This window comes from Heterocephalus glaber, unplaced genomic scaffold (assembly GCF_053883595.1).
Source record: "Heterocephalus glaber isolate CG9 unplaced genomic scaffold, H.glaber_assembly_v1.0 deba00001444, whole genome shotgun sequence".
NCBI classification, from domain to species: domain Eukaryota; kingdom Metazoa; phylum Chordata; class Mammalia; order Rodentia; family Bathyergidae; genus Heterocephalus; species Heterocephalus glaber.
The window spans coordinates 4,648,648-4,673,499 of NW_028258297.1; the positions used below are offsets into that span (position 1 = coordinate 4,648,648).

The following is a 24,852-nucleotide window of genomic DNA, read 5'->3' on the forward strand; positions in this document are numbered from 1 at the left end:
GATTGTTTTATAATTAATCCTCCTTTTGAACCCGTTTCCCCACCCCCATGGTACCCTAAATGTTCATCTGGGCCCCATCTTCTCCCAAGGAGGCCTGTGGTGCCTCCCAGGAAGCACACAGCATAATGCCCAGAAAAGTTTGTAAAGGAGAAACACTGCAGGCGAGAAGGTAGAAGGCAGGCAGTCGCCCGCAGAGAGGGCTGCAGGTCCACCCAGCAGCAAGAGGGAAAGAGACTACAGTGTACTCAGTATGTGTTCCTAGGCTCGGGGGTGAGTATGCAGGCACCCATGGAGGCTGCTTGGGGTAGGGGCTCCTGAGTGCCCGGGAGACCACAGCTGGCCCACATGGCAGCCGGACCCTCACTCTGCAGCCAGGCAAGAGGGAGCCAGTAACCACCGTTTCTGTGCCTTCCAGAAATCCAGAGCAAGCGCCAGGAGCGGAAGAGGAGAAGCACCGCCAACCCCGCCTATAGTGGCCTCCTGGAGACCGAGGTGGGGACTGGGCCCAAGTGGCTGTGCCGTCTCAGGAGCTGAGTCCCTGTAGAAGCTGCCCTGGGCAGCGGTTGACTGGGGCCGGACAGAGTTGTGGGTGTACCTGTGGTGCACGTGGGATGGCTCCCTGCTTCCTGGGACCCCTGTGGGCCTCGTGTGCAGAGCCTGCCTGGCCACAGCTTAGAGGGGGTGAGGCCATGGGCAGTGGGGAACGGTTCTTTGTCCTACACTCTGACGTGGTGCATCCATCCTCCCTGGGGATGAAGGTGGGGAGCGGCTGTGGCCCAAGCTGCGACCCCTCTGAGCAGAGACCTGGCTGGGGCTAGGGACCCCAGGACTGTCTGGTGCCTGTGGCTGTGATCTCATAACTGCCCTGGTTTGTCCTGAGCCCGCTGTCCCCCTGTGTGTGCCTCCCAGGAAAGCCTGCATCTCCTTCTAGAGTGGCACCTCGGCTCCACCCGGCCCGGCCGCCTCTCCAGCCTTACCCCAGGGCCTCTGAAACAGGCCAAATAGGACATTTAACGTTGACTTACAGGCAGGAAGTGCCCTCCTCACCCAGATCCCATCCCGTACCCCATTATTGTGCTGTCCCTGACAGCCGGACGAGGTGGTACAGACGGGTGACCCCAGGTTCCGAGTTCACCTCAGCTCCTGCTCATTGGCACAACCCCAGGAAGCAGCTGAGCCCGAATGGAATCCTCTTGCCCTTTTGAATGAAATCCCAAATTCTTAAATTAGAATGCAAATGTCTCCCCACAAGCCAGCTGTGTGGAGTCTGAGCCGGAGGCTGCTGTCCTCAGGGAAATGGGTCCCAGGACCCAGGGCAGGAAGGGCTGGGGCACCCCAGGCTCAAGCTCCTGGGGAAGGTGGAGAAGCCGTCGGTCATGCACAACTGTGGGCCCGTCCCACCCTAGCCCCGGTCTGCGTCTCTAGAACTTGGGCCGGGAGGGAGGCTCTCGGGCATCAGGAGCCCCAGGAGGGAGCTGCCCCTAGGTCTGGGAAGGGGCCTTGTCACTGCGGAGGGATTCGGGACGACGAGTTGTTATTCTGTTTGTGCCCACAGAGGAAGCGGCTGGCCTCCAGCTATCTCAACAACCCCCTGTTCCTCACAGCCCGAGGTAAGCGGCAGCCTGGGCTGGGCTTCTGCAGAGCTGTTGGGGCCCGGTCAGGGCCATGAAAGGCCAGGCTCCTCATGGAGACCTGCGTTCTGCTCTGCTTGTCCCTCTGGATGCTGGGACACTGGGCTGAGTCCTCAGCGAGGGCCCCGGTGCTGGCAAGCAGGGCTGGCCTGTGGGCTCCCTGGGAGTTTTCAAAGGCCCCTCCGCCCTCTGCCAGCCTTGCTTGGATGGAGGACCACAAGGAGCCACACCCACGGGTACACAGCGGGGCGTTTGCTTGTTATTGTCAGAAAAATACACAAAAGTACAGATAGTTTGGATGCCTCCCTGGGCCTTGGTTTTCTGGACTCAAAAATGGACTGCACTTGCCTGTACCCCAGAGCCTGGCGTCCCTGAGTGAGCTTCACCACACTTAACAGCACGGTTCCTCTCCCTTGGACCTGAGAGGACAGCCATTGCTGTGGTGTTAAAGTGTGTGAATTGACACCACGTTCTGGAGTGAGGGTGGGTGGCAGCCAGAAGAGAACTGAAAAGCAGGCAGAGAGGTCCCTGGAGTGATGGCACCGGGTAGCTCACTGTCACCGCACTCCTCAGGGAGCTCAGGCATCGTGGGCCCAAGCCTGTGGTGGGTCCTGGCTGTGCCCAGCCCAGAGGTCCTTCATCCCATTCTGCCCTGGGTGAGAGCTCGTGAGGCTCCCATCATGCCTGAGTGGAAATTCAGTCTTCTCCTGGGCCTTGTGATGCTCCCATCATTCCCTGTGGAGAGGACCCTGCCACACCAGGTGTTCTGGACCCATGCTTGCCCTTTGTTCTTCCGTTGCCCACTAACCTGTTCTCGCCCTTCCTCCCTGTGCCAGCCAATGAGGACCCCTGCTGGAAGGTAGGTGCCCGGCTCACTCCTGGGGGAGGGAAGTGTTCTGGGCCATGCAGGGAGGTCACTCCTGGACTAGCCTGGCCTGGAGTAGTGCACGAGGCCTTCGGTGCCAAGAGCTTTGCACGTATTGGGCCTGCTTCCGTCTTGCCCGGAAGAGCCAGGCATCACCACAGGGAGCCCTCCCTGCCCAGTCCCCAGAAAGTCCCCATTGGAAGCAGCCAGCCTCACTGTGTGACCCTGGGCAGAGCTGGCCCCTCTAGGCTTCTCTTGCTCACCCCACAGGGCATGCTGGTCCCCAGGGTCTCATCCCATCTGCCCATGGATGTCTCTGTGATCCTGTGAGACCACCCACCTGTGCACACCTGTCCCTGCTCCCCTTGCCTGAGGCCGGTCATGGCCTGGTACCCAGGTGTTTCCTTTGTACTTACCGAGCATTCTTCATTCAGTTTCTGATCTCATTCCGGATGGATTTTCAGGGCCCTGCATGCTTGTACTGGTCAAGCCACTAAATAGGACAGGCAGTTGGTCCCAGCCCATTCAGGCAGTCTATGTTGTCTTCCACAGCAGCCCTGCCGTGGTGAGACTGCTGCTAGCGGGCCTGGTCACTGGTTCACAGCAACCTGGTGCCCTGCCCAGGTGACATAGGATGGGAGGGAGCTCCTGAGCTGGAACCCCACCCCCACAAGCCCACTGTCCCAGAGAGGTCTTGGCTTTGAAACAGGAGACCCGGATGCTGCTCTCAGCTGCACCTCTAGCTCACTCTGTAAGCCCAATGCCTCACCCTCCCGGGCTCTGGCTCTGAAATGAGGGCCTTATCTGAGGTGCTGTGCCCTCCTCCAGGGACATTTCGTGTCCAGTGCCCTATGGCACAGCCATCTCAGATGAAAGCCCTCTGGTATTGGAGGCTCTGTTTACACACAGCCTATAGAGGACGGGTCCTGTTGGTGGCAGGAAGTGTCAGATCTGTAGATCACAGGCTGCGTAGGGTTGTGAAGCCCCCATCAGAGTGGCTGTTGGTGCACAGCCGCCAGGAGGTGGCACCTCCTGGGAAGGTGTCCTCATCCCTACTGCAGGGCTGCACAGTAGCAAGGCACTTCATGCGTGTCTCCCGTTCAGTCCTGCATTGACCATGGCAGGCATCCTCATCCACGTGATGAGGGTGGACCTGTGTATGACTCACAGGTGTCGGGCCCAGATAGAGGACAAGCTCTTGAGGGTCCCAGCAGCTTGTGCCAGGCCACAGCTCCTAGGATAGGACCTGCGCTTGGGCTGCTCCCTGCGACAAAGCGGAATGCTGTCTCCGTCCTCACCTGGAGCCAGGTCTTGCCATGGAGAATCGGGACACTGGGGCCACACCATATGCCTTGTGTGGTCATGATGACCTGGTTGGCTCCCCAGAGTCCTGCCTTTGGGTCGCCATGCCTCCTGCACTGTCGCCCTGCAGGACCTGTCCTCCCTAACCCCAGCCCCTCTTCTCTTCCAGAGTGAGCTCGAGCACGATGAGCTTTGTGCAGCCTGCAGGCGGGGCTCCAACCTGCTGTGCTGCAGCGCCTGCCCAGGGTCCTACCACCTTGGCTGCCTGCACCCACCCCTCAAGACGGCACCCAAGGGCGGGTGGCTGTGCCCCAAATGCCAGCAGAAGGTTGGGCATTCTGGGTGGGCCCTACTGTGGACAGGCAGGGAGGGCAGACGTGGGGTGACAGGAGGGGCTGGGCGGTCAGATGGACTTGACCCTTTGCGTGGGGCTTTGTCCTGTGAATTGTGGGGTGCTCAGCAACATCCCTGCCTCTGCTTGGGAGAGAGACCCAGAAAAATACCAGCTGTGACACAGCTTTGGGCACTAAGTGGCCCTGTGGCCACTGTCCCCTGGGCACAGTTGGGGGGCTGAATGTCAGACCTGAACAGCCGGGCACGCCACACGGGACGCAGGACCTTTCTGCCCTCTCATTTCCCCTCTGCCCCCAGGCCTTAAAGAAAGACGAGGGTGTGCCCTGGACCGGCATGCTGGCCATTGTGCACTCCTATGTCACACACAAGACCGGTGAGGCGGTCCCTCCCCTGCACCGCGGCCCTGGGGAGGCTGGGTGGGCCCAGGCAGGCGGGACCCTGGGACCAGTGCTGGGTGGAGCGTTGGCAGTGTTTCTAGTTCCCTGCTTCAGCCTGAGCCACTGGCCCTGAAGGAGGAAGGCTCTGGCTCAGTCCGGTGCCTCCCTCCTCCCCTTGTGTCCTCTTGGCCACTGCTTACCTGCCCTCTCAGTGGGGCCTGGCCCCCTCTCTCCTAGTCAAAGAAGAGGAAAAGCAGAAGCTGCTGCAGCGGGGCAGTGAGCTGCAGAGTGAGCACCAGCATCTGGAAGAGCGAGACCGGCAACTGGCCTCTGCTGTGAAGGTACGCGCAGGTGCGGACGGACGCCGCCTTAGATCCCTGTGTGGAGCAGGGCCTCTGCCTGCTCCCGAGTCCTGCAGAAGGCATGCTTGCCAGCATGGCCCAGCGAGGATTCGGCTCCGTGACACATTAGGCAGATGCCTGTCAAGTAATTAGGGACATCCTGGCTCTGGCCCTTCACAGCTCTGTGACCTTGGCAAGGCCTTGGGCTTCTGTGAAGCTCAGTCTCTTCCTGTCTAAAGGGAACAGACTCCTCTGTAGGGGGTGAGAGACAGGATGACTGAGGAGGAGGTGGTGGTAGGGATGGTGATCACGGTGTGGCAGTGGCTGTGGTGGGAGTAGTGTAATCGTGTGGCCGACGGTGGCTGCAGGAACGATCAGCACCGATGCTCGGTGGTTGATGTGATCGTGGGGGCGATGATATGGTAGTGGTGGTGTGGAGCACGATGACTGTGCTGCAGGTGAGGTGACAGTGTTTGTGGTCACGGTGGTGATGGTAGTGGCGATGGTGCAGTGAGGTCGCAGTGTTCATGCTGGCTGTGGTGACCACCGTGCTGGGCCCTGGAGAAGTCCCTTAAGTGCAGTGTCTCCTTTAGCCCTCTGCATAGCCCTAGGAAGAGCCTGATTATCCTGTGGTTCAGGAGACAGCCTCAGGGAGGCCGCTATTTGCTAGCAGCACTCAACCCCAAGCGGCGGGACTTCGGACTCTGGGCCTCGGCCCCGCTGCGTTACTGTGTTGCTGTAATGCACGCAGGATGGAAGAAGGCAGGCGAGAACAGAGAGCTGGCTGGGCAGCCCTAGGGCCTTGTGGCTGCTGCAGGAGGAGGGAGGTGGCCCGCTGTGAGGGACGTCCCTCACTGTTGCTTCTTGTAGCGAAGTCAAAGCTCCCCATGGGGCTCCCTGCCGTTTCATTCCATGTCTTGCTGCTGCCTGTTGCTTTCCGTTCTCAGCTGTGGGAGTGAAAGGCCCTGGGAGGAGGTTGGCCAGGAGCTACCCAGGACCCAGCAGGCTGAATTCTGAACCCTCTCTGAACTCTCTCCCCTTGACAGAAATGCCTGGAGCTTAAGACCAGCCTGCTGGCCCGGCAGAGGGGCACCCAGTCTTCACTGGACCGCCTCCGGGCCCTCCTGAGACTGATACAGGGCGAGCAGATGCTCCAGGTCGCCATGTCGACCACAAGCCCCACCCCACTGCTGGCCGGGCCCTGGACCAAGCCCTCAGCTGCTGCCATGCGCTCCACCCTCCAGCACCCCCAGGACCACAAGTGACCCCAGGGACCTGTCTTTGTGCCCACGGAAAGTTACTGGGACCCTGCTCGTGCAACCTCGGGGTTCTGTTGGCCTTAATTCATAAACTCTATGAATTTCAGACAAAAAACCAGATAGACCAAGGAGAGAAGGGAGAAGCCAGGCGAGCATCCTAGAGCCAAGGCCAAGGGGAAGGGGCAACCTGCACCTTCCCAATCCGGGGAACACCCGGAAGCCAGGTGGGGTGTGACTGGCACGGGTGGCCCTCATCCTTGGCTGTCCTTGGGCTGCCCAGGCTTCTGGCTCTCTCCACAGCCCCATTTCACACCTTCAGGAGCAGGCGGCTGCACTGGGGAGGTCAGGATGCTGCAGACTGGCCTTGCCTGGCCACTGCAAGTGCCACCTCGGGTGTCCTGCAGGGAAGGGGAGCCAGGCACAGTTAGCTGAGTAGTAGGGTAGTTGGGTTGGGCGTGGCAGGAGAAGAGGGTAGCAAATCTAGGTAGTCCTCCAACACCCCACCCTCGGGCCCCCCAGGGTTCCCATGCCTGCCTTCCCAGACCCCCAGCGATTATCAGTATTACTAGGTTGAGAAGCAGCTATTGAACTTGAAAGCCAGGAGGCCTGCTGGCACTGCCTTTTGGACTCACTCTGCTCCCCATCAATGTGTTTTTCTTGTGGGGTTTCTGGGCAGAATGGAGCTGCCGCCATGCAGAGGAGGCATTTGGCAGGTTTCCGTTTTGGGTTGAATCATTCAACTTACAACGGGAGCCTTTTATTTTCTGCTTCCCAAGAGCCAATAAGTATTCCAGTCCTCTCTTCTTGCCAGTACAGACATGATGCCAAAAAAATAACTTTACATTTTTGTATGGCGTTTTTAGTTGTGAGATATTTAATGTGAAGGGGGCTCCTGCTCCCTTCTCTTCATCCAGTGGTCTCTGCCCTGAGATATGAAGGGGAAATCTCCCCCTCAATGGGGGACTGGCCAGCCTGAGCAATCTGGTGGGTTTTAAAGAACTGGATTTCAGAGTGAGGGGAGAGAAGGACAGGCCGTAGCCTTGGCAGGGTCTGGCCTTCGGGGGCTCGAGCGTCCCCTCCTCTCACTGTGTCCCGATTAGCAGAGCTGAGGGTCCCACAGCCTCTCCCAGGGCTCCTGCTTCCCGGGCACCGGTTCACTACGCCCTCAGCACAACTGGATGAGTGTCCAGGAGCCCAGGGCTCCACCCCAGCATATCACATGGTGCCGAATTGCTTTGAACATGTATGTGCGTGTGTGGGTGTGCGTGCAGCCCAGCCCCAGACACGCACGCATGCACACAGATGTAGGTGCAGCACTGGGAGGCTGGCCAGAGCCCTGCAGCCTGCCACTCGGTCCCTCTTGTTATTTCCACGACTCCGGGAGAAACTGTGCTGTACGATACAGATCTATTTTAATACACTTAACACTGGGTTGAACAAGATTTTTATATTCTTTTATTGATGAACAAAGTGAGCCACGTGAGACCCACGTCTTATATATTGGTTACTCTCGATGCCAATTATGCATTACTGCGAGTCTTGCGATGTAAATGTCTTCAGGTTCCTCTTCTATTGGTTTGCTTTTCTTCTTGGATGGATTGGGTCAGATCTTTTCAAAATGTCATGGGAGGATATGGAAGGCTGGACCCGGGAGGGGTAGCTGCCGACGTGTCTTGAGACTGTTAGTTTTTTGGGACCAAGGAGGACCGTCCAGTGGATAGTGAGGCTAGAGAAAAAGTGTTTTGTCTTAAATATACCAGTGTAGTTTTCCTTCTGTACAATGCATTAAACTTGATTGATGATTTTAAAGCCCTGTGGTGTCCGTGCCTTTGGTGGGGAAGCCCCGGGGAGTGCCCAGGGGGACAGCAGGGCAGCCAGAAATTGGGGTCCTCCCCACACTTCACACCAGGGAGGGAGGGAGACAAGGGGCAGCATGCAGTGCCTCCCACCACTGGTCCCCCCAGAGGTGTCCCACAAGACTGTTAGGACTAGGGCTGGGTGGGAAAACCCCAGGACCCCCCAGGCCATGGCCGCATGGAGCCTCAGCCTGGCACCTGCCCCTTATTGTTTTGATCCTTGGCTTGGTGATGTCATCCACCTGTTCTGCGTTCCTGGCACCAGGGCACACATACACCCCTACCATCACCCTGGGGCTCCCTGGGGCTTGCTCCCCAGTCATTTGAAAGAACAGCCAGATGAGAAGTCAGACCCCCAAGTCCAAGTGCCAGGTGCTGCTGCAGGGGCCCTTGGGTCAGGGCCACTTGAGACCAGCAGCTGTGGCCAGCGGGTGATGCACTGCCCAGGAGGCAGGAGGGCAGGACAGCCTACCCAGTGGGCCACCCTGGCTATGTCCTGCCCCGCTGCACAGTAGCCCAGGGCACAGTTTTAGGGGCCCAGAGCTCATGTTGCCTCCTCTTGACCCCTGACTGCAGAGCACCCGGCTGCCACCCTGAGTGATCTTCACGGCCTCTGTCCAGGCTGCCATGGGGAGGGTGCTTCTGCTCGGGGACCAGCCAAGACCTGCTGTGCTGTGTCCGCAGTTCACTCCTGCTCTAGATCTTTGCCAGTCACCCACTCTGCTCCCCAAACTGCTCTACTCGACATCAGTCGTGACTCTGCAGGGCATCCTGGTCAAGCCCTGGACACTGAGGACCAATGACACATCGATGACAACCCACTACTGAAGAACACCTCACTCCTAGGCCCTCTGCCCCTCGACCTCTGCTCCTTGGCTTCTTCCCTTCCGCCTGCTCACCCAGCACTGGAGCCCAGGCCTGTGCACCAGGCTCTGCTCTCTCTGCCAAACTCCATCGCTGAGCTGGTGGCCCATGGCTGGCCGCAACATCACACTTGGCCTGGCTTCCACCACTTTGCCCCTGCCTGACTGTGGACCGGCCCCCTGGGAGGCACCCATGACCCCTCCCTGCCCCCCACCTGGGCACCAGTGAACCCATGAGCTCTGGGATGGGCCGTGCTCATCACCTATGCCAGCATCACCTCTCTGTCAGCCCCACCTCACCTGAGCCGCTGCTGCCCCTGCCAGCTGCCCTCCAGCCCTCTGTTTCTTCCCAGCCAGCAGCTCCTCGATGGTGACTCAGCTGCCCGTGGTCCTCCACACCTGCTCAGAAGCGCTATGCGGTATCAACAGAAGCAGCGATTTTAAATTTTTTAATGTCTTAGGGTTTAAAAGACACATTGCCATGCATCCCCCTCGCTTTGAGCACACTCATCCTGTCATTCTGGGAACTTTCTGAAGCAGCTCTGAAGCCTTTCCTGAGTGTCGATGAGGTGCGGTCATAAATTCAGTGCTGCCGCCGCTGAGTGCCATCCAGTGGAAAGGCAGGCTCAGAAAAACATGGCGTGGTGTCCTCTTCCGTCTTATTCACCGAATCTGGTGCCAGGTGACTTCTGGCTCTTCCCCAAAATCAAAATGACCATGGAAGGGAAATGTTTTGAATTGATTCCAGACCTTGAGACAGATATGACAGCGCGACTAAAGACATTCGGGAAAGAGGACTCCAGAGCTGCTGCAGAAAGTGACGAGGGTGACGGGATGAGCGTGTTCAAAGCGAGGGGGAGAGTTTTAAGGGGAATTCATGGCACTGTGATTTTTACTGTGATAGTTTTCCCTTTATTCACCATGCCTTTCAGTCACACCTGGTACAGTCTTTACTTTCCTTACCTTCTCTGTGGCCCCCGGGGCTCCAAGGCCCTGATCCTCTGGCTTCTGGTTCATTTCCTGCTCAACTACTCTGTTCTCAGTGCCTTGCTCTTACCTCCTCCCACTAGGCAAGCAGCCGCCACAGGGTCTTTGCACGTGCTGTGCCCACCGCAGGGCAGACTCTTCCCCACTCTCTTCCTGACTGGCTCCCTGTTGTTTGACTCCTTTGACTCTGGGCCTATTTGATGTTTTTGCCTGCCTGTGTCAGCAGTGTAGGCCTGTATCACCGAACACCATTTGTGTTGTGTAGATGGTTGTGAAATAAAGGAAGGAGCCTGCTGGGGCACAGAACTGGCCCTGGGGCTGCCACTGTCCTGGCTCAGCAGAGGCCCGGCAGTTTAGCTGCCAAGCACAGCCAGGCAGATGCGAGAGAAGACAAGGCCATGAGCAGCTGGCTCCACTGGGCATCTGCAGCCCCAGTTGGGCCAGGAGGCCCCAGAGCTCCTTCCTGCCCACCTCGGCTCTGTCACCACAGATGGGGCCCCGGAGTGGGCAGCTGCTGCCTCCTCGGCCTCGTGCACTGCACCCCGCAGTCCCCGGATGACTTGCGCTGGGGCAGTGGCTACCCAGGACCCCAGCTGCACCCGACCCTGCCACAGCTCAGGGCTATCCTGGTTTGGCCACACCCTGTGGGGTTTGGCCACATGGGACGATGGGGACTCAGTGCTTCCCAGGGTCTCTGCCCACTGTGACACAGGCTGAGTTTCCTGGGACCGGACAGAACGGTCCTCGCCCAGCTCTGGAGCCAGAAGTCCAAGGTCCAGGCCTGAGCAAGGCTGGTGGCTCCTGCATCTGGAAGGACGGTGGCCTGGGCCCAGTCTGAGCCTCCCCAGGGGCCGGCCACTCTGCCACCCTTGACTGGGGCAGCATTGCTCTCGGCTGCCCTCCCCACGCAGTGTGCCCTGCGTCCTGATGTCCTGTTGTGGAGGGACTCTCCCACATTAGATCCGGGCCCTCAAGGACCTCCTGCTCACTTGGTCCCCTGGGAGGGCACGTGCAGGGTTGGCATTCCAACTCCAGCATCTTCCTGGGGGACTGGGCCGGCCCTGCTGGTGTCTGAATGTGTCCCCTGCAATGGAGGGCTCCTCCCTGGTGCCTGGGATCGGTGCCCTGGACAGAGGGAGTCTGTCCCTCTTGCTTTTCCTTCTGCCACCGTGAGGACACAGCTGTCCCCTGCAGAGGAGTTGAGTTGGACCCAGAATAGCTTTCACCTGACAACCGACCTGGGGTGCCTGGGCCCTGGGCTTGGGGAACGCCCCAGTTCCTACAGCCAGTGAAGTCACAGAGACCTCAAGTGACGCCCAAGGCCACACAGCCTGGAGGACTAACCCGGGCTGTGGCTTGGTGTCCTTGCTCCTGGCCACTCACCCCCTGGGCACTGGCCACACAGGGTGCAGAGGTGGACAGCAGAGGCCACCCCACCACCTCTCCCGCATGACTCCTGACGTGGCTGCCTTGCCAGCCTGGAGCCTCAGGTGAGGCCCGAGGTTCCTGGGTGGGAGGGGCCGGGAAAGGATGGCCCACTAGCCAAGTTGTGCTAGCCATGCACTGTGTGTCTCCTATTTAGTATACCTTGGACTGGGTAATTCATAAACAGCAGAAATTCACTGTTCCTGGTTTGGAGGCTGGAAGCCTGATATCAACACCCCAGCAGATTCTGTGCCTAGAGACAGCTCTGCATTGTGTCCCCTGGGAATGGCAGGGCATAGGGGTCCAGTAGGCCCCTCCTGTCTGATGCATAGAATTAACTACTACACTCAGCATTTACCTATAAACTTGGGACAAAATTCTGCCAGTCCCATGTCCTCCAGCTACACTGATTTATGAAAGAAAGAGTCACATGCCCCTTCTGTGCTGGAATAGGGTGGGGTCTGTCCAGGAATCCCACTGGCACACTCTGTAAGGAGCACGAGGCTTAGAAGGAAAGAGCCATGCTAGGCATGGTGACATGCCATAATCCCAGCACTCTGGGAGGCTGAGGCAGGAGGATTTCAAGTTCAAGGCCTGCCGGGGCAACTTAGCCTAACCCTCTGCTAGCCCTCCCTGCCCCTCTCTATACCTTGCATGTGTTTTTAGTCCATCTTCTATTGCTCTAGCCAGCTACCTGAGGCTGAGCACTTCATGCAGAAAGGAGGTTTGTTTAGCTCACAGTTTTGGGAGACTGGAAGTCTGAGAATGGGCGGCTCCCTGGGCTCAGCCTCTGTTGAGGGCCTCCTGGCTGCACCACAAGCTGGCAGGGAGGTGTGAAGGGCGACAGCCACATGCAGAGGGGGCCAGGTGTGCGGGGTGGCCTTGTGTGACACCAACCTCCTCACAAGAACTAACCAGGTTCTTCTGAGTCCAAATCCCTGAAGACCTAACCAGTTTTCTCAGGGCCCTGCCTCTCACCATGACCACACTGGGACTGCACCTGTCAGAGCCCCTGGGGACACAGCAAGCCACGCATGGAACACTGCCTTAGGTTGCTCACTTCTGTGTCTCTTTTCGTAGATATATTCTTGTGTATGTATAGTCCTGTACCTATATATTCTAGCACATATATATATATATATATAGAGAGAGAGAGAGAGAGAGAGAGAGAGAGAGAGAGAGAGAGTCAACAAGTTTTGTTTTGTACCGGGTATTTAACTCAGGACTTCACAGTTGCCAGGCAGGTGCTGTGCTGCTGAGCTACATCCCCGAGCCCAACGTCAATATATTTTTATTTAAGGAATTTTATATGTGGGCAGGATACAGGTTGGGGCACCGAGATGTGGCTGAGCTCGGTGCTCTCCTCTTGGAAACTGCAGCCACAGTGGAAGTTTAAGAGTTGAGCCGCTATGAGGCCCCACTCAGGAGAGACAGCTCTGGGCTCGGCTGGGAGCCTGTGGAAGCCTAGCGGCAGGGAGGGGGCCGGAGTCGTCTGTCACCATTTCCCGGGCTGGGGACACTGGAGAGCTGGTCTCCCCTTCTTCTGCCTCCAATGTGGCGGCGGGGGCGGCACCTGCAGGGACCCTGGCTGGCTCTAAGCCTCCCTTCCACCGCTGCCACCCTCACACTCCCCGGGCCTGGGCTCCAGAGGCTGCTGCAGGAGGCAGCCGTCCTGAAGATTGTTGGCGGTCTCCCCGTCCTCCTGCCGCTGCTGCCAGGCCGCTGGCTGCTGGAGAGAGGCAGGTCCAGTCACTGCAACTGTCTAGCAGCAGTGACAGCAGCCAGTACCCGGAATCGGTCCAGTACCAGGTGGCACCAGAGCAAGGGACATCGGTGACCAAGTCCAGAGCCATCTCCATCCCGCAGAAGAAGCCCTGCCATCTCTCTCTCCCCTCTTTTTTCTTCAGGGACGGGCTCCCAGACATGACAGCCATCATCAAAGAGATCATTGCCAGAAACAAAAGGAAATATCAAGAGGATGGATTCGACTTAGACTTGACCTGTATTTACCCAAACATTATTGCCATGGGATTTCCTGCAGAAAGACTTGAAGGCGTATACAGAAACAATTCTGATGATGTGGTAAGGTTTTTGGATTCAAAGCATAGAAACCATTACAAGATAGACAATCTTGAAATGTCTGAAAGACATTGTGACACTGCCAAATTTAACAGTATCCTTTTGAAGACCCACCACAGCTAAAACTTATCAAACCTTTTCATAAAGATCTTGACCGCTGGCTAAGTGAAGATGACAATCACGTTGCAGCAATTCACTGCAAAGCTGGAAAGGGACAGACTGGTGTAATCATTTGTGCATATTTATTACATCGGGGCAAATTTTTAAAGGCACAAGAGGCCCTCGATTTCTCTCTCTTACCACTGAGCTAAATCCCTGGACGCGAGGGCCTGGATTTCTATGGAGAAGTAAGGACCAGGGACAAAAAGGGAGTAACTATTCTCAGTCAGAGGTGCTATGAGTATTATTATAGCTACCTGGAATCGTCTGGATTACAGGCCAGTGGCACTGTTTTTTCACAGGATGATGTTTGAAACTATTCCAGTGCTCTGTGGCGGGACTTGCAATCCTCAGTTTGTGGTCTGCCAGCTAAAGGTGAAGATCCATTCCTCCAGCTCAGGACCCACAAGTCGGGACAAGTTCATGTACTTTGAGTTCCCTCAGCCGTCGCCTGTGTGTGGTGACATGGAAGTAGAGTGCTTCCACAAACAGAACAACATGCTAACAAAGGACAGAATGTTTCATTTTTAGCCAAATGAATTCTTCATACCAGGGCCAGAGGAAACCTCAGGAAAAGTAGAAAATGGAAGTCTATGTGATCAAGAAATTGATAATATTTGGAATATAGAGCGTGCAGATAATGATAAAGAATATCTAGTACTTATTTTAACAAAAAATGATCTCGACAAAGTAAAAAAGATAAGGCAAACCGATATTTTTTCCAAATTTTAAGGTGAAGCTGTACTTCACAGAAACAGTAGAGGGGTCATCAAATCCAGAGGCTAGCAGTTTAGCTTCTGCAACACCAGATGTTAGTGACAGTGAACCTGATCATTACATGCTGACACCACTGACTCTGCCCCAGAGAACGAGCCTTTTGATAAAGATCAGCACACATAAATCATGAAAGTCTGATTTTTTTTTTATCAAAAGGGATTAAAAACCATGAAGACAAGCTTAAAAATAAAGAATTTTATATGTACAGTAACTTCTTCAGTGCCCATCAGGTCATTATAATGAAGTTCCTTGTCTTCAAAATACCCCTTTTTGGTTTAATTAATGAATTTTTGAGACAGCGTCTCACTCTGTAGTCAGGCTGGCCTTGAACTCACAGTGATCGTCCTGCCTCAGCCTCCTGAGTGCTGGGATTACAGGTGTGTGCCACCACACCCCGCTAAAATAGCCCTCCTCCCTTTTTGCAAACATCTCACTTAACTTTTTTGTTTTGCTGTGGTTTGTTTTTTTTTTGTACCTGGGATCACACTCAGGTCCTTGTGCGGACTGTTTTCGGGGCAGCCCAGCTGCTCCGTCTGCGGCAGACTTTCGTTTAGGTCTGGACAGGTTTCAGTAACTCACTGTGGATGTCAGCTATGCGTTCCGGGCAGCCTGCCTACTCCCCAGAGTTGCCTAAGATCTCTGTCATTTCTGCACAGGCGAGTGTTTGGACCGTTTATCCCAGGCTTCCTGTCAACAGCGACACCCTGGAGTCCTCCTGTTGGCGTCACGCTGCATTGTTTTAAGCTGAAATGTGCTGATATTCTTCCAACACATTATCACCGTAATCGCTTTCTTTTGCTGTGGAAATGATCAAGAAATTGTGCTTTGATACAAGGAAGGGTGACGGGGCCACGTGGCACAGAGCTGGGATTCCACAATTATCGTTTGTAAAAGGGAAACTTATCAAAGAAGCCACGGGAGAACATCTTGGGGCCACCTCTCGGAGTCAGAAAATTTGAAACATATATTTCACAGACGTGCCTTTTGCGGTAACCCTCTCTGCATAATGCATAAGATCTGATTTAATGTCATTGTTAATTCTGGTGTTCACAATGGTGTTCTCTGAAGGGAGCCATCATTTTTCTTTCTTTTTTTATTTTTTTTCCTGGCGACAGTACTCTGAGGCTGTTTTGAGGCTGATCGGAATTGTGAGAGTGCAGACGCCTTCCTGGGGCAGACACAGATGCCAGGCGGGTTTCTCAGAGGTGTGGCCAGGGACATGGTGCCCAGTTGCCTCGGGGACCACATTGGCCACTCCTGGGAGCCCACTTAGGCCTGGGCTGCACCCCTGAGCCTGGGTGTCTGCGGGGGTCAGAGCTGGAGGGTTGTGTTAAAAAGTAAGGAAGAATGAAAGGAAGGAACAAAGAAGGAAGGAAACAAAGGAAAAGTCTGTATAGCAGAATAGAAAAGAAATGAAATAATGATGAGTTTTAAAGAAGCACGAGGGCCCCATTCTGGCCCAGGGTGGCTGCAAGTGACAGAGCTGGGAAGGACAGAGAGGCCATGATCAAGTCTGTTGAAGGCGACAGAGAGACCCATGGGCTGAGGAGTGGGGCAGGACATAGACGGTGACAGGGGCCCAGGCAGGAAGGAGCAGTAGGGGTGATGGGGAGAGAAGAGTCTCGAAGACACGCTGAGGCCAGCCAGCTGGCGGCACCTCCGACTGCCCCGGCTCGGGGCCGGGTCCCCTGCAGTCTGCCCCTGGAGCTCTGGGACAGTGAGGTCACAGGCTGCGATGCTCAGCTGGTGAGCAGTGGCTGGAGCCGCTCAGAGAATGCCCATGCAGGAAGCTTCTGGCCAGGCACCTCCACGCTCTCTGCCTGGGCACTGCAGCTGTGGAAGAGTTGCCCCAGAGGACCTGATGGCTTTCAGAGCAGGGCCAGCCATCTGGGAGGACCAAGATCTGGTTTCAACTCAAAGATCTAGGTGGTTCTGGGACAGCCAGGAAATGTTCAAGACACAGTGCTGTAGTACATAGCCCTTCCCTGTCCACAAGGGGGCGCTGACCCCTCACCCTCTCCGAGGCAGGTGGAGGAGGTTGAGCACGTGGGGAGACAGTCTTATGGTTTCTGAATCACATCCTCAGAGCTGGAAGGAAGCAGGTGGTTGGGGCCTCACTGTAGGATGAGAAGACTTAGGTCAGGTCCCCCAAAGTGGCAGAGTAGAGAACTGCACTGTTCAATCCTGGCCCGGCCATTTGCCGGCCATGTGACTCTGAGCCCATGGGGTCCCCATTTGTGGGTTAGGAATAAAAGCTTCACTGGACAAAGACCCACTCCCTGTCCCCATGGGGAGAAACCACATGGAGGGGGATTGGTACTCAACTCCCATCCTGGGGAGCCGGAGGGGACATTCTAAGTGGCCTGTCCAGGGGAGGACACTGGTGTGGTCAGCCGAGCCCATCCCCCGGGCCAGGGCTGATGACCAGGGTAACTGGTTGGCAGAGGCCCTCGGCCTCAGGACTCTGGTCAGCTGCAGGGGGCCATCCGGCCCCTGTCTCTTTGTGGGACTCCTGAGTCTACTTCACTCATGGCAGGGAAGAGGGGTCCCATTTGCTGAGAACACCCAGCGGGGAAGCCACGTGGCTCACAGGCAGGTGTGAAGGCCAGCTGCTTCCCCTGGCCCACAGCAGGGCTCCGTGTGTGGGTGGCAGTGGCTGCTCCTCACCAACTGGGGCCCTGTGGCACCAGCATCCCACAGGTGGGACCCAGCAAGCTGCCTGTGTCTCTGGCGGAAACAGAGTGCACAGTTCCATTGGGCTGGGCCCCACTCCCAGCATCCTGGAGCCCAGCCCCGTGTCCTTGCTCCTGAAACAGCTTCAAGAAGCGGGCAGTATCAGCGTCTGGAGCAGCTGAACAGCCCAGGCTCAGAGACGCTGCACTTGGCCCTGGACCCAGGACTGCATCTGTGATGCAGCATGCTTCAGCAGTGAAATGCTCTTGTCTGCAGATCTAGTCAGTCCTTGTGTGCAAGGTGCCACCTGTGACAGGCGCTGGGAACAGCTCAGGAGTCACCTGGTTCCTTCCTTACAGACAGCACAAGCCAGGTAGAAAACACAGCCTGGAAAAGGTGGGGTGGAGACAGTGTGCAGCCAGCACCTCCATGTTCCGGAGCAGAGCCCCACATGTGACCCCAAGGGGCCAAAGGGGCACCAGGGTCACTGCATGGCAGGAGTGGTGTGTCCACAGCGGACACCCGCCCTTTTATCCCAACACCCGCCCCTTATCCCTGAAGCAGGGACAAAGAGTGAGTCCTGTGGTGACGGCGAACACCCCAGAGACCTGCCCCTCCTTCCATGCCTGCTCTGGCCAGGGCTTCACCGAAGCCCCAGGGCTGGCCGTGTGATCCAGGCCTGGATGATTAGTTTACCTCCTGGCCACAGAGATGGTCCAGGTGGGCATATGACCTCACCATGCCCAATCGGGACCACACTGTGGACTTTCTGTTGGAACATGGAACCCAGATGTCTCTTCTTTCTGCACTGTATTTCATGGGGACATGGATGTGCCCATCTGTCACCCCGAGGAGCCACTCTGCCTGAGGCTGTGCAGGTCCAGCATGTCCTGGGCACTGTGGCAGACTGCTTTATGCCCAAGGCTGCCCCCTCCCTAGAGGCCCTCCACCACACCCTCTGCCACAGTGTGCTGCCTTACCACCAGCCAAAAGCAATGGTACCAAGGGACCATGGACTGAGCCCTCCAAAGCTATGAGCCAACATAAACCTCTCTTCCTTTAGGAGGGTTTGTCTCTGCATTGTTACAGTGGTGAGAGGATAACACGTGCACTGGCTCAGTGTGGGCACCCTAAACACCTGGAGCCCCCAGGTCTGGGTGGCTTATTACATAGCAGCACCAGTACTAACTGCTATATGATCTTCACCCATAAATTCCCATTTTCAGTTAAGCCATACTGGGTCATAATTCGAAAGAATCATTTTCATAGACACGTTATTTTATTCTAGCCATAGCCCAGGAACCACGAAGAAGGATCTTAGAATCAGAAGCAGGAAATTCCTGCTAGAAGATTCTGAGTTCATTTAATGCAAGTTTGCAAAACCCACAGTGAGGACATAGATGCATCGAGTTTGATGGGAAATTTCCAACACGAGAGGTGGCTCCTGGCTGCCATCAGGGGACACGGAGGCCAGACAGGCCTGGCGAGGGCTGGGGTGGATCTGACCCCCCACATCCTCTGATGAGGTGGCTGCCCTGTCCACCTGTGTCCGCCTTGCCTGGGCCATGCTCCCCGGGGGCCTCGTGGGCACTGAAGATCTTCTCGTAGTACTCGATCAGCAGCTCTGTGAACAGGTTCAGGGGCACAAGGGCATTCAGCGAGGATGCACCCTGGGAGGGCCAGATCAGGTTCAGCCCGAAGACGCAGGCCAGGTTAGAGCTGTTCATCTTGTTGAGGATGCTCTCCTGGGACACCTGAAGACACCACGTGGGACAAGGAGCGTGAGCCCCGAGACAGCGGCAAGCCAGACCCCATCCTAACCCCAGGGAGGGATTTGAGTGGAAGAAACAGCAGCGCACTGGGAGCCACTGGCCAATGCTGAGGCCTTGTGCAGCCATCTCCTTGCTCCAGGCCTCAGTTTCCCTATCTGTAAAAGGGAGGGATTGGTCTTGATGCCCTGAGAGACCCTCTGGGTCTGACCTTCTGTGAGCTGTCTCCTGGGGTCTCCTCAACCCCCCACCCTCTCCCTTCCTCCAGCAGATTCGGGAGGCCCACACGCACTGACACAGATGGTCTGGGCAAGATAACCTCTGGCCTCCAGGACAGGCTTGGTGACGTGGGGACTTCTGAAGTCAGCTAGCAGAGGTTTCTTGGGAGGGTGGTAGGTGTGTGAAGATTCCCCACCCCCTTGGGGGGCTCCCCATCTGTCCCAGATGCCACAGCACCTCAGGGAGTGGAATTAATTGCTCATGGGGAAACTGAGGCTGGGGATGACCAGGAGACCTGTCTAGGTCCTGCGGTCCAGCGGAGGCGGGAGCCCATGCAGATCCATCTGAGGGCAGGGCCTATTCTTTGCCTCACTGAAAACCCAAGATGGGGGGCTCCAGGAATTGAGACAGAGATGGGACAGAGCTGTCCCATCTACTCTGTCCCTGCTGGCCGGAAGTGGCATTGTGAAGGTGTGACCTCAGGCCCGGCAGGCAGTGGGAGGGACCTCAGCCACTCACCGCGTGCAGGAAGGCCATGAGGTAGCGAAGGATAGCATAGTTGTGCTCGGGGAGGCTCCGCAGGATCTGGCGGCAGTGGGTGACACGCAGGCTGCTCTCCACACCTGCAAGACAAGGGTCCCGCTGAGCTGGCTCGGAGGGGCTGGGCACATGGTGCCTGTCCCTGGGAGGGCACAAGCTCAGGGATGACAGCTCAGAGGGTGACCAGTGAGGCAAAATGAAACTTTTAAAGTAAGATTATTTTTCCTTTAGAGAAAAGTGGCTTCTCCAAGCTCCTCAAGCCTAGGACGTAAACTGAACCCCCCCACCTCCGGCCCAGATGAATGGACAGAACATGCAGGTGCTGGGCCCAAAGGTCAAGTCCATTTTTGTCTCCACAGGGTAGGAAGGAAGAGGCCTGGGTCCAGGAAGTGTGGAACAGGCCTGGATGCATCTCCTGTCAAAGACCCTAACACCTGTACTTGGGGAGATGGGGATTTGAGGCAAAGGGACCCTCTGTGTGCTTGGGGCCAGCTTTGAAGAAAGCCTTTTTCCTTTTCACCAAAACAAACAGCCTCTTTTGACTTGGCAGCAGAGAACAAACAAAGCGGCAGGAACAGGACAGCCTGGCCAGTAGCCTGAGCCCCACTCCCTCCTGGCCCAGCACCCTCCACTTCTCCAGCTCCTTCCTCATCCATGCTGCCTCTCGGGAGGCCAGGGAAGCCAGGTACTTTTTAAACAGGAACAGTCTGGATCAGGGGTCAGTAAGTTGCAGCCATGCCCAAACCTGCCCAGCATCTGTTTTTGTCAATAAAGTTTTATTGGAACACAGCCATAGCCATTCCCTGACGTTTTGTCTCTGGTTGTTACAGCTGAGACTGCAGGGCTCCAAGTCCTGAAACACTTTCTGGCTTTTCCAGGAAAAGCCTGCCAACCCTGCACTAGATTGACTTTTCCTATCCTGATTCTCAGGACAAATCCCCACGTCTTGTTGCTCCTAGGGAAGGCAGCGTCCCCTCCTCAGGCCTCGATGTAACTGTCCCACTGTGGTCGGTAGCAGTCAACTTCCCTGGTGGCACTGAGCTCCCCCAGGCAGAACTTCAGGGGCCATGGAGTCAGGAAGCTTCTCTCTAGGATGGAGCCCAGCATGCCCGGATGACGCTGTGGGCGTCTACCCTGCCCACTGGTCGCATGCTGCATAGATGGCCCCCAGACCATTGCTGCACACCCACAGTCGGATCCACCTCTACAAGGCCACCTGGCTCCATACTTCCCAGTGTCCTATCCACACCAAGATGGCCTCTTCATCCCTCATAGTGGGATGGTCTCCTCCCTGTCACAGACAGGGCTTGGCCCGGCTAGTGTGGGGGACACCTGGCAAGGCCATAAATCTCCCTCTGTGAGGAGTTGGGGTCTTTGATCCTGTGTGGTGGCCATGAACTCTGTCTCCAGCCATTGCACTCCCCAAGGTGGGCTGGTGCCACACAGCTGACAGTCCCCACCCTCTAATCACAGGACTGGTCCTTGTGAAATGGAGGCCCCAGCCTGAGTCACCCTAACTACCTACCTTAACCCGCCTGGCCCCTGCCAGTGACAAGATATTCCTGTCTATTATGGTATATCCAGATGTTCCCCCAAAGCCTCAGGCACTCCTAGGCGAGATCATGGGGAACTGATATGAACCAGTGGATTGGTCCACTTGTGGGTTTATAGCTAAATGTGATGTTGAGAGGTAAAGCCTCGTGGGAGAAGGTGGGTCACTGGGGGCGTGGCCTGGAAGGGTCTGTCTCCCTCCTCCTTGCCCTTGATCTCTCTGCTTCCTGTCTACCCTGCCATGGACTGTTTCTCCTCTGCAATGTCCCTCTGCCATGTTGTCCTGCCTTGGAGCCAGCCAACTATGGACTGAAACCTCTACAAACTGTGAGCCAAAATAAATCTGTCCTCCTTAGAGTTGTGGGTGTTGGGTACTGTGTCTCGGCAATAAGAAAGGAATTAAAATGTCAATCCTGGGGAAACTCGAAAGTTTAGAGGCAGAGGCAGAGGCCCAGGCCATATCCCTGGGGCAGGATGCAGGCCACATGCTCTTTGGGAGAGGCAATCCTGACGGCACAGAAAGGAGCAGCCTGCTGGGATGTGGCTCAGCAGTAAGTGCTTGCTTACCATGCCTGGCCCTTGTTCCACCCCAATTCCCAGACTAAGTAACAAAAAACACAGAACCAGGCTCCCTCTGGATCATGGAGCTCCAAGTAGCAGCTGGGTGGAGCTGCCCATTTGAATGTGAAGGTGCTTTTGATGCCAAAACACAGCAGCTGTTTGGCTCCTCCCAGTGCTGCCTCCCCGGCATGCTGGTACCCAGAGGCCACCCACCTATGGCACCCAGTGCCAGCCTGTGCCACGGCCACAAGAGCCCATGCTCCATCACAAGGCCACATTCTCCCTCCACCCCCACAGTACCAGTCCTGTGTAGGTGGGGAGATGTGCAGAGGACTCCTGTGGGTGGAGTCAGGACCCTGACCTGGCGAGGGGCCCTGAGTCTGTGGATGCCTTTGCTCCACCTCCATGAGGACCTCGAGGCCTGCTGAGGACCCTGCTGTGCAGTGGGTGACAGCCCAGGTCCCTCTCCATCCCCCTGCAGGCACCAGCCACCTTGGCCACACCAGAACCTGACTCTGGGCCTCAACACTGCCCCTCCCGGCACGCACTGGTGATGTCCATGATCCGCTCGTAGGCCTCAAAGGTGAGCAGTGGCTGGGGCAGCTCTCGAAGGAAGGTCTTCAGGATCACGGCCGGGAGGTGGATGTCCCCGTAGTCATCAAAGTTCACGGGCTTCCCTGCATGCGGACACGCGACACAGCTGAGGGCCAGGCCCAGTCCGGGCACTCCAGAGGGGAAGGCTCGGGTAGCCTCTTGCCTGGGGACTGTGCCAACCCCACCTGGAAATGGGATGCCCTTTCCTGCCAGCCCCAACCCTCCCTGCTTCTTCCCAGGTGCCTTGGACTGGCCAGGGGGTCCTGGCCCTGACTAGGGTGTGAGCTCTCTGAGGTCAGAGTCTTGGCTCTTGGAGTCCCTCAGGGCCAGCCAGGAAGACAAGCGCCCCACTCAGCACCCTGTGGACTTTATGTTTGATGAGTGACTGTGTGATCAATGCCAGGGGAGTGGACAGGGGTAGGGGCAAGCTGACAGCACCCTTAGCTCAGATGCCACCTCTCCCAGCTATGGGGGGGGCTGCCTATGAAGCCCCCACATGGTGAATGCCCCTTGCAGAGTGTCAGGTACTGCACATGTCCACTAAAGGCAAAGTGGCCTCACGTGGCTGCCTGGCCCCAACTGGCTAGGGACCTGGGGGATGAAGGGCCCAGTTCTGGACTGCAGGGTGGGGGTCCCTGGCTGACCCTGGCAGCTGCCCACCTTGAGCTTTCCTGGGACCAGGTGGGGGCTCCGGCAGGGGTCAGGCAGACTCACCTTGGTCCAGGAGCCGCTGCACCTGGCGGACGGTCTGGGCACTGGCTGACCTCCGGAACAGCCCCTCAGTGTGCAGCCCTGCAGGAAGGGACCCAGCGTCTCATGGCGCCAGCACAGGGCGGGTAGCTCTATGCCCCCGGGGCTGGAAGGGTGTGACTCCCAGCCCCCCAACATCCCTCCTTCTGGAACAGTCAGGAGCTAAAACCAGGCAGCCCAGTGACCCTCCTGCCTCAGCCTCCCAGAGTGCTGGGATCACTAAGCCCTGCTCATAGAACTTTTATGATCAGAACATGCCATCGGCAGGGTCCCCGGGGAATGGAGCACCAGGGCCCAGCAGCGATGGCTGCACTTCGGCCTGGCAGCCACAGTACCCTGTCAGAGGCCACTCCTGGGCCACTGTGCCCATGGCCTGGCCCTCCCAGTCACCTCCCTGGATGGTTCCCAGCCACTCCAACCCCCAGGCCTGAGGATGGACTTCCCTGGGCAGGGACCCCAGCCCTGGAAGCTCTGGCCCCAGCCAGCCCCTCACCTTTCTCTTGCAAGTATGTCACCGTGAGCCGCAGCACTGGGGGGATGAGCTCACCTTGGTTTTTCTCTTTGAGGCTGAAGGGAGAGAAAAGAAAGTGGGGGCTTATACTGGGCTCGATGAGCATAAGGCTCATGAACACACTCACTGAGGAGCTGTTCAGAGGGAGAGAAGCAGCTGCTGTCCCCAGGAAATGCCCAAAAGAGAAATGAACAATAAAAATGACACCCCAACATCAGAACACCATCCCCTTACATGGGACAAGGACAAGAGAGGAGTGGAAAGCTTCCCTTGTGGGCAACTTTAGAGTGGGGTCTTAAGGGATAACTAAGAGCCTGCCATAAGATAAGAGAGAAGGGAAGTCCAGGCAGGGGAATGTTCAGGGGAGATCCAGAGCATGAGAAGACTTGGCCATGCCAGAGGACTGCAGAGGCCTGGCCTGGGCGCTGATTCAGTTGAAAATGCACTTGACACAGCACAGAGGTAGGGGCTTCCAGGCCACAGTACCACCACTCCCAGTGCAGAGGAGGTGTGCCACGCAGGCACCAACATCACACCCCCATGACCCCCAACCCCGTGTCAAAATGAGAAGACATGTAAGTCTCAGAACCAGACTTCCAGATCACCTACAGCAACCTCAAAGGGAAATGACATGGAACACTGATACTAAACCACCTGGACTCCCTGAACTGGCAAAAAAACAGGATCTAAAAAAATAAACTCAGAAATAATTTCTCAGATAACAGCAGAGATTATGCCCATAGTGCAAGGCATGATTAATAAATCTGGAGAGGAGCTCAGGAACATGATGGAATCCCAACACAGGAAACAAGCGGAATCCATAAAACAGATGCAAATAGATTTCTAGGAGATGGAAAACTCCATTGAAAGTCTACACAGCAGAATGAGCTAATGTGAGGACAGAATTTCAGATATAGAACATAAGATTGCAATTAGTGACCAGGAAAAGAAAAACTGCTTTAAAATTGTAAGGGACCACAAGAAATCAAACAAGCAGCTGCTAGATGATGCAAAGAAGAATAATATAAGGCTAATTGGAGTCAACAAAGAAACAGGAGAGGGTGCAGATGACATAAAAAAACTGTTCACAGAAGTAATGGCAGAAAACTTCCCAAGCAGGGGAAAAGAACTTGACATACAGATAAGTGAGGCATATGGGACTCCAACTAGCCTTGATTAAAAAAAAAAAATCTACACATAGGCATATAACTGTTAAGATTCCAGAAACCCAACAGAAGAACAAAGTTCTACAAGCACTTAGAGAAAAGAAACAAATCACATACAAAGGAAAGCCCATCAGAATCACAGCAGACTTCTCAATGCAGATCCTCAAGGCAAGAAGAGCTTGGAGTGATGTATTCCAAGCCCTAAAGGAAAACAACCTCCAATCCAGACTGATGTACCCTGCA

General features: G+C 56.2%; 2 protein-coding genes and 2 pseudogenes across 5 annotated transcripts in view; 3 read left to right on the plus strand and 1 right to left on the minus strand.

The window, feature by feature from the left end:
* The window catches only part of Phf21b (PHD finger protein 21B), a 61,523-nt gene extending 53,585 nt beyond the window's left edge, over positions 1 to 7,938 (plus strand). Inside the window, exons 7-13 of the mRNA XM_004845413.3 lie at positions 416 to 492; positions 1,556 to 1,610; positions 2,468 to 2,490; positions 3,968 to 4,126; positions 4,450 to 4,525; positions 4,767 to 4,870; positions 5,917 to 7,938. Of these exons, the coding sequence (XP_004845470.1) occupies positions 416 to 492; positions 1,556 to 1,610; positions 2,468 to 2,490; positions 3,968 to 4,126; positions 4,450 to 4,525; positions 4,767 to 4,870; positions 5,917 to 6,135 (713 nt within the window). The 3' untranslated portion in view covers positions 6,136 to 7,938. The remainder of the gene's footprint in view (positions 1 to 415; positions 493 to 1,555; positions 1,611 to 2,467; positions 2,491 to 3,967; positions 4,127 to 4,449; positions 4,526 to 4,766; positions 4,871 to 5,916) is intronic.
* Positions 7,939 to 9,262: 1,324 nt separating this feature from the next.
* On the plus strand, positions 9,263 to 13,775 carry LOC147827442 (uncharacterized; annotated as a pseudogene).
* LOC101703570 (phosphatidylinositol 3,4,5-trisphosphate 3-phosphatase and dual-specificity protein phosphatase PTEN pseudogene) lies at positions 13,736 to 14,413 on the plus strand (annotated as a pseudogene).
* A 3,792-nt stretch (positions 14,414 to 18,205) lies between these two features.
* Arhgap8 (Rho GTPase activating protein 8) overlaps positions 18,206 to 24,852 on the minus strand; it is a 63,039-nt gene continuing 56,392 nt past the window's right edge. For all 4 annotated transcript variants that reach the window (XM_004845420.4, XM_004845421.4, XM_004845418.4 and 1 more), the window contains 5 exons: positions 23,426 to 23,499; positions 22,897 to 22,974; positions 22,137 to 22,265; positions 19,456 to 19,559; positions 18,206 to 18,702 (listed from right to left, as the gene is read on the minus strand). In XM_004845420.4, the coding sequence (XP_004845477.1) occupies positions 18,403 to 18,702; positions 19,456 to 19,559; positions 22,137 to 22,265; positions 22,897 to 22,974; positions 23,426 to 23,499 (685 nt within the window). In that variant the 3' untranslated portion in view covers positions 18,206 to 18,402. The remainder of the gene's footprint in view (positions 18,703 to 19,455; positions 19,560 to 22,136; positions 22,266 to 22,896; positions 22,975 to 23,425; positions 23,500 to 24,852) is intronic.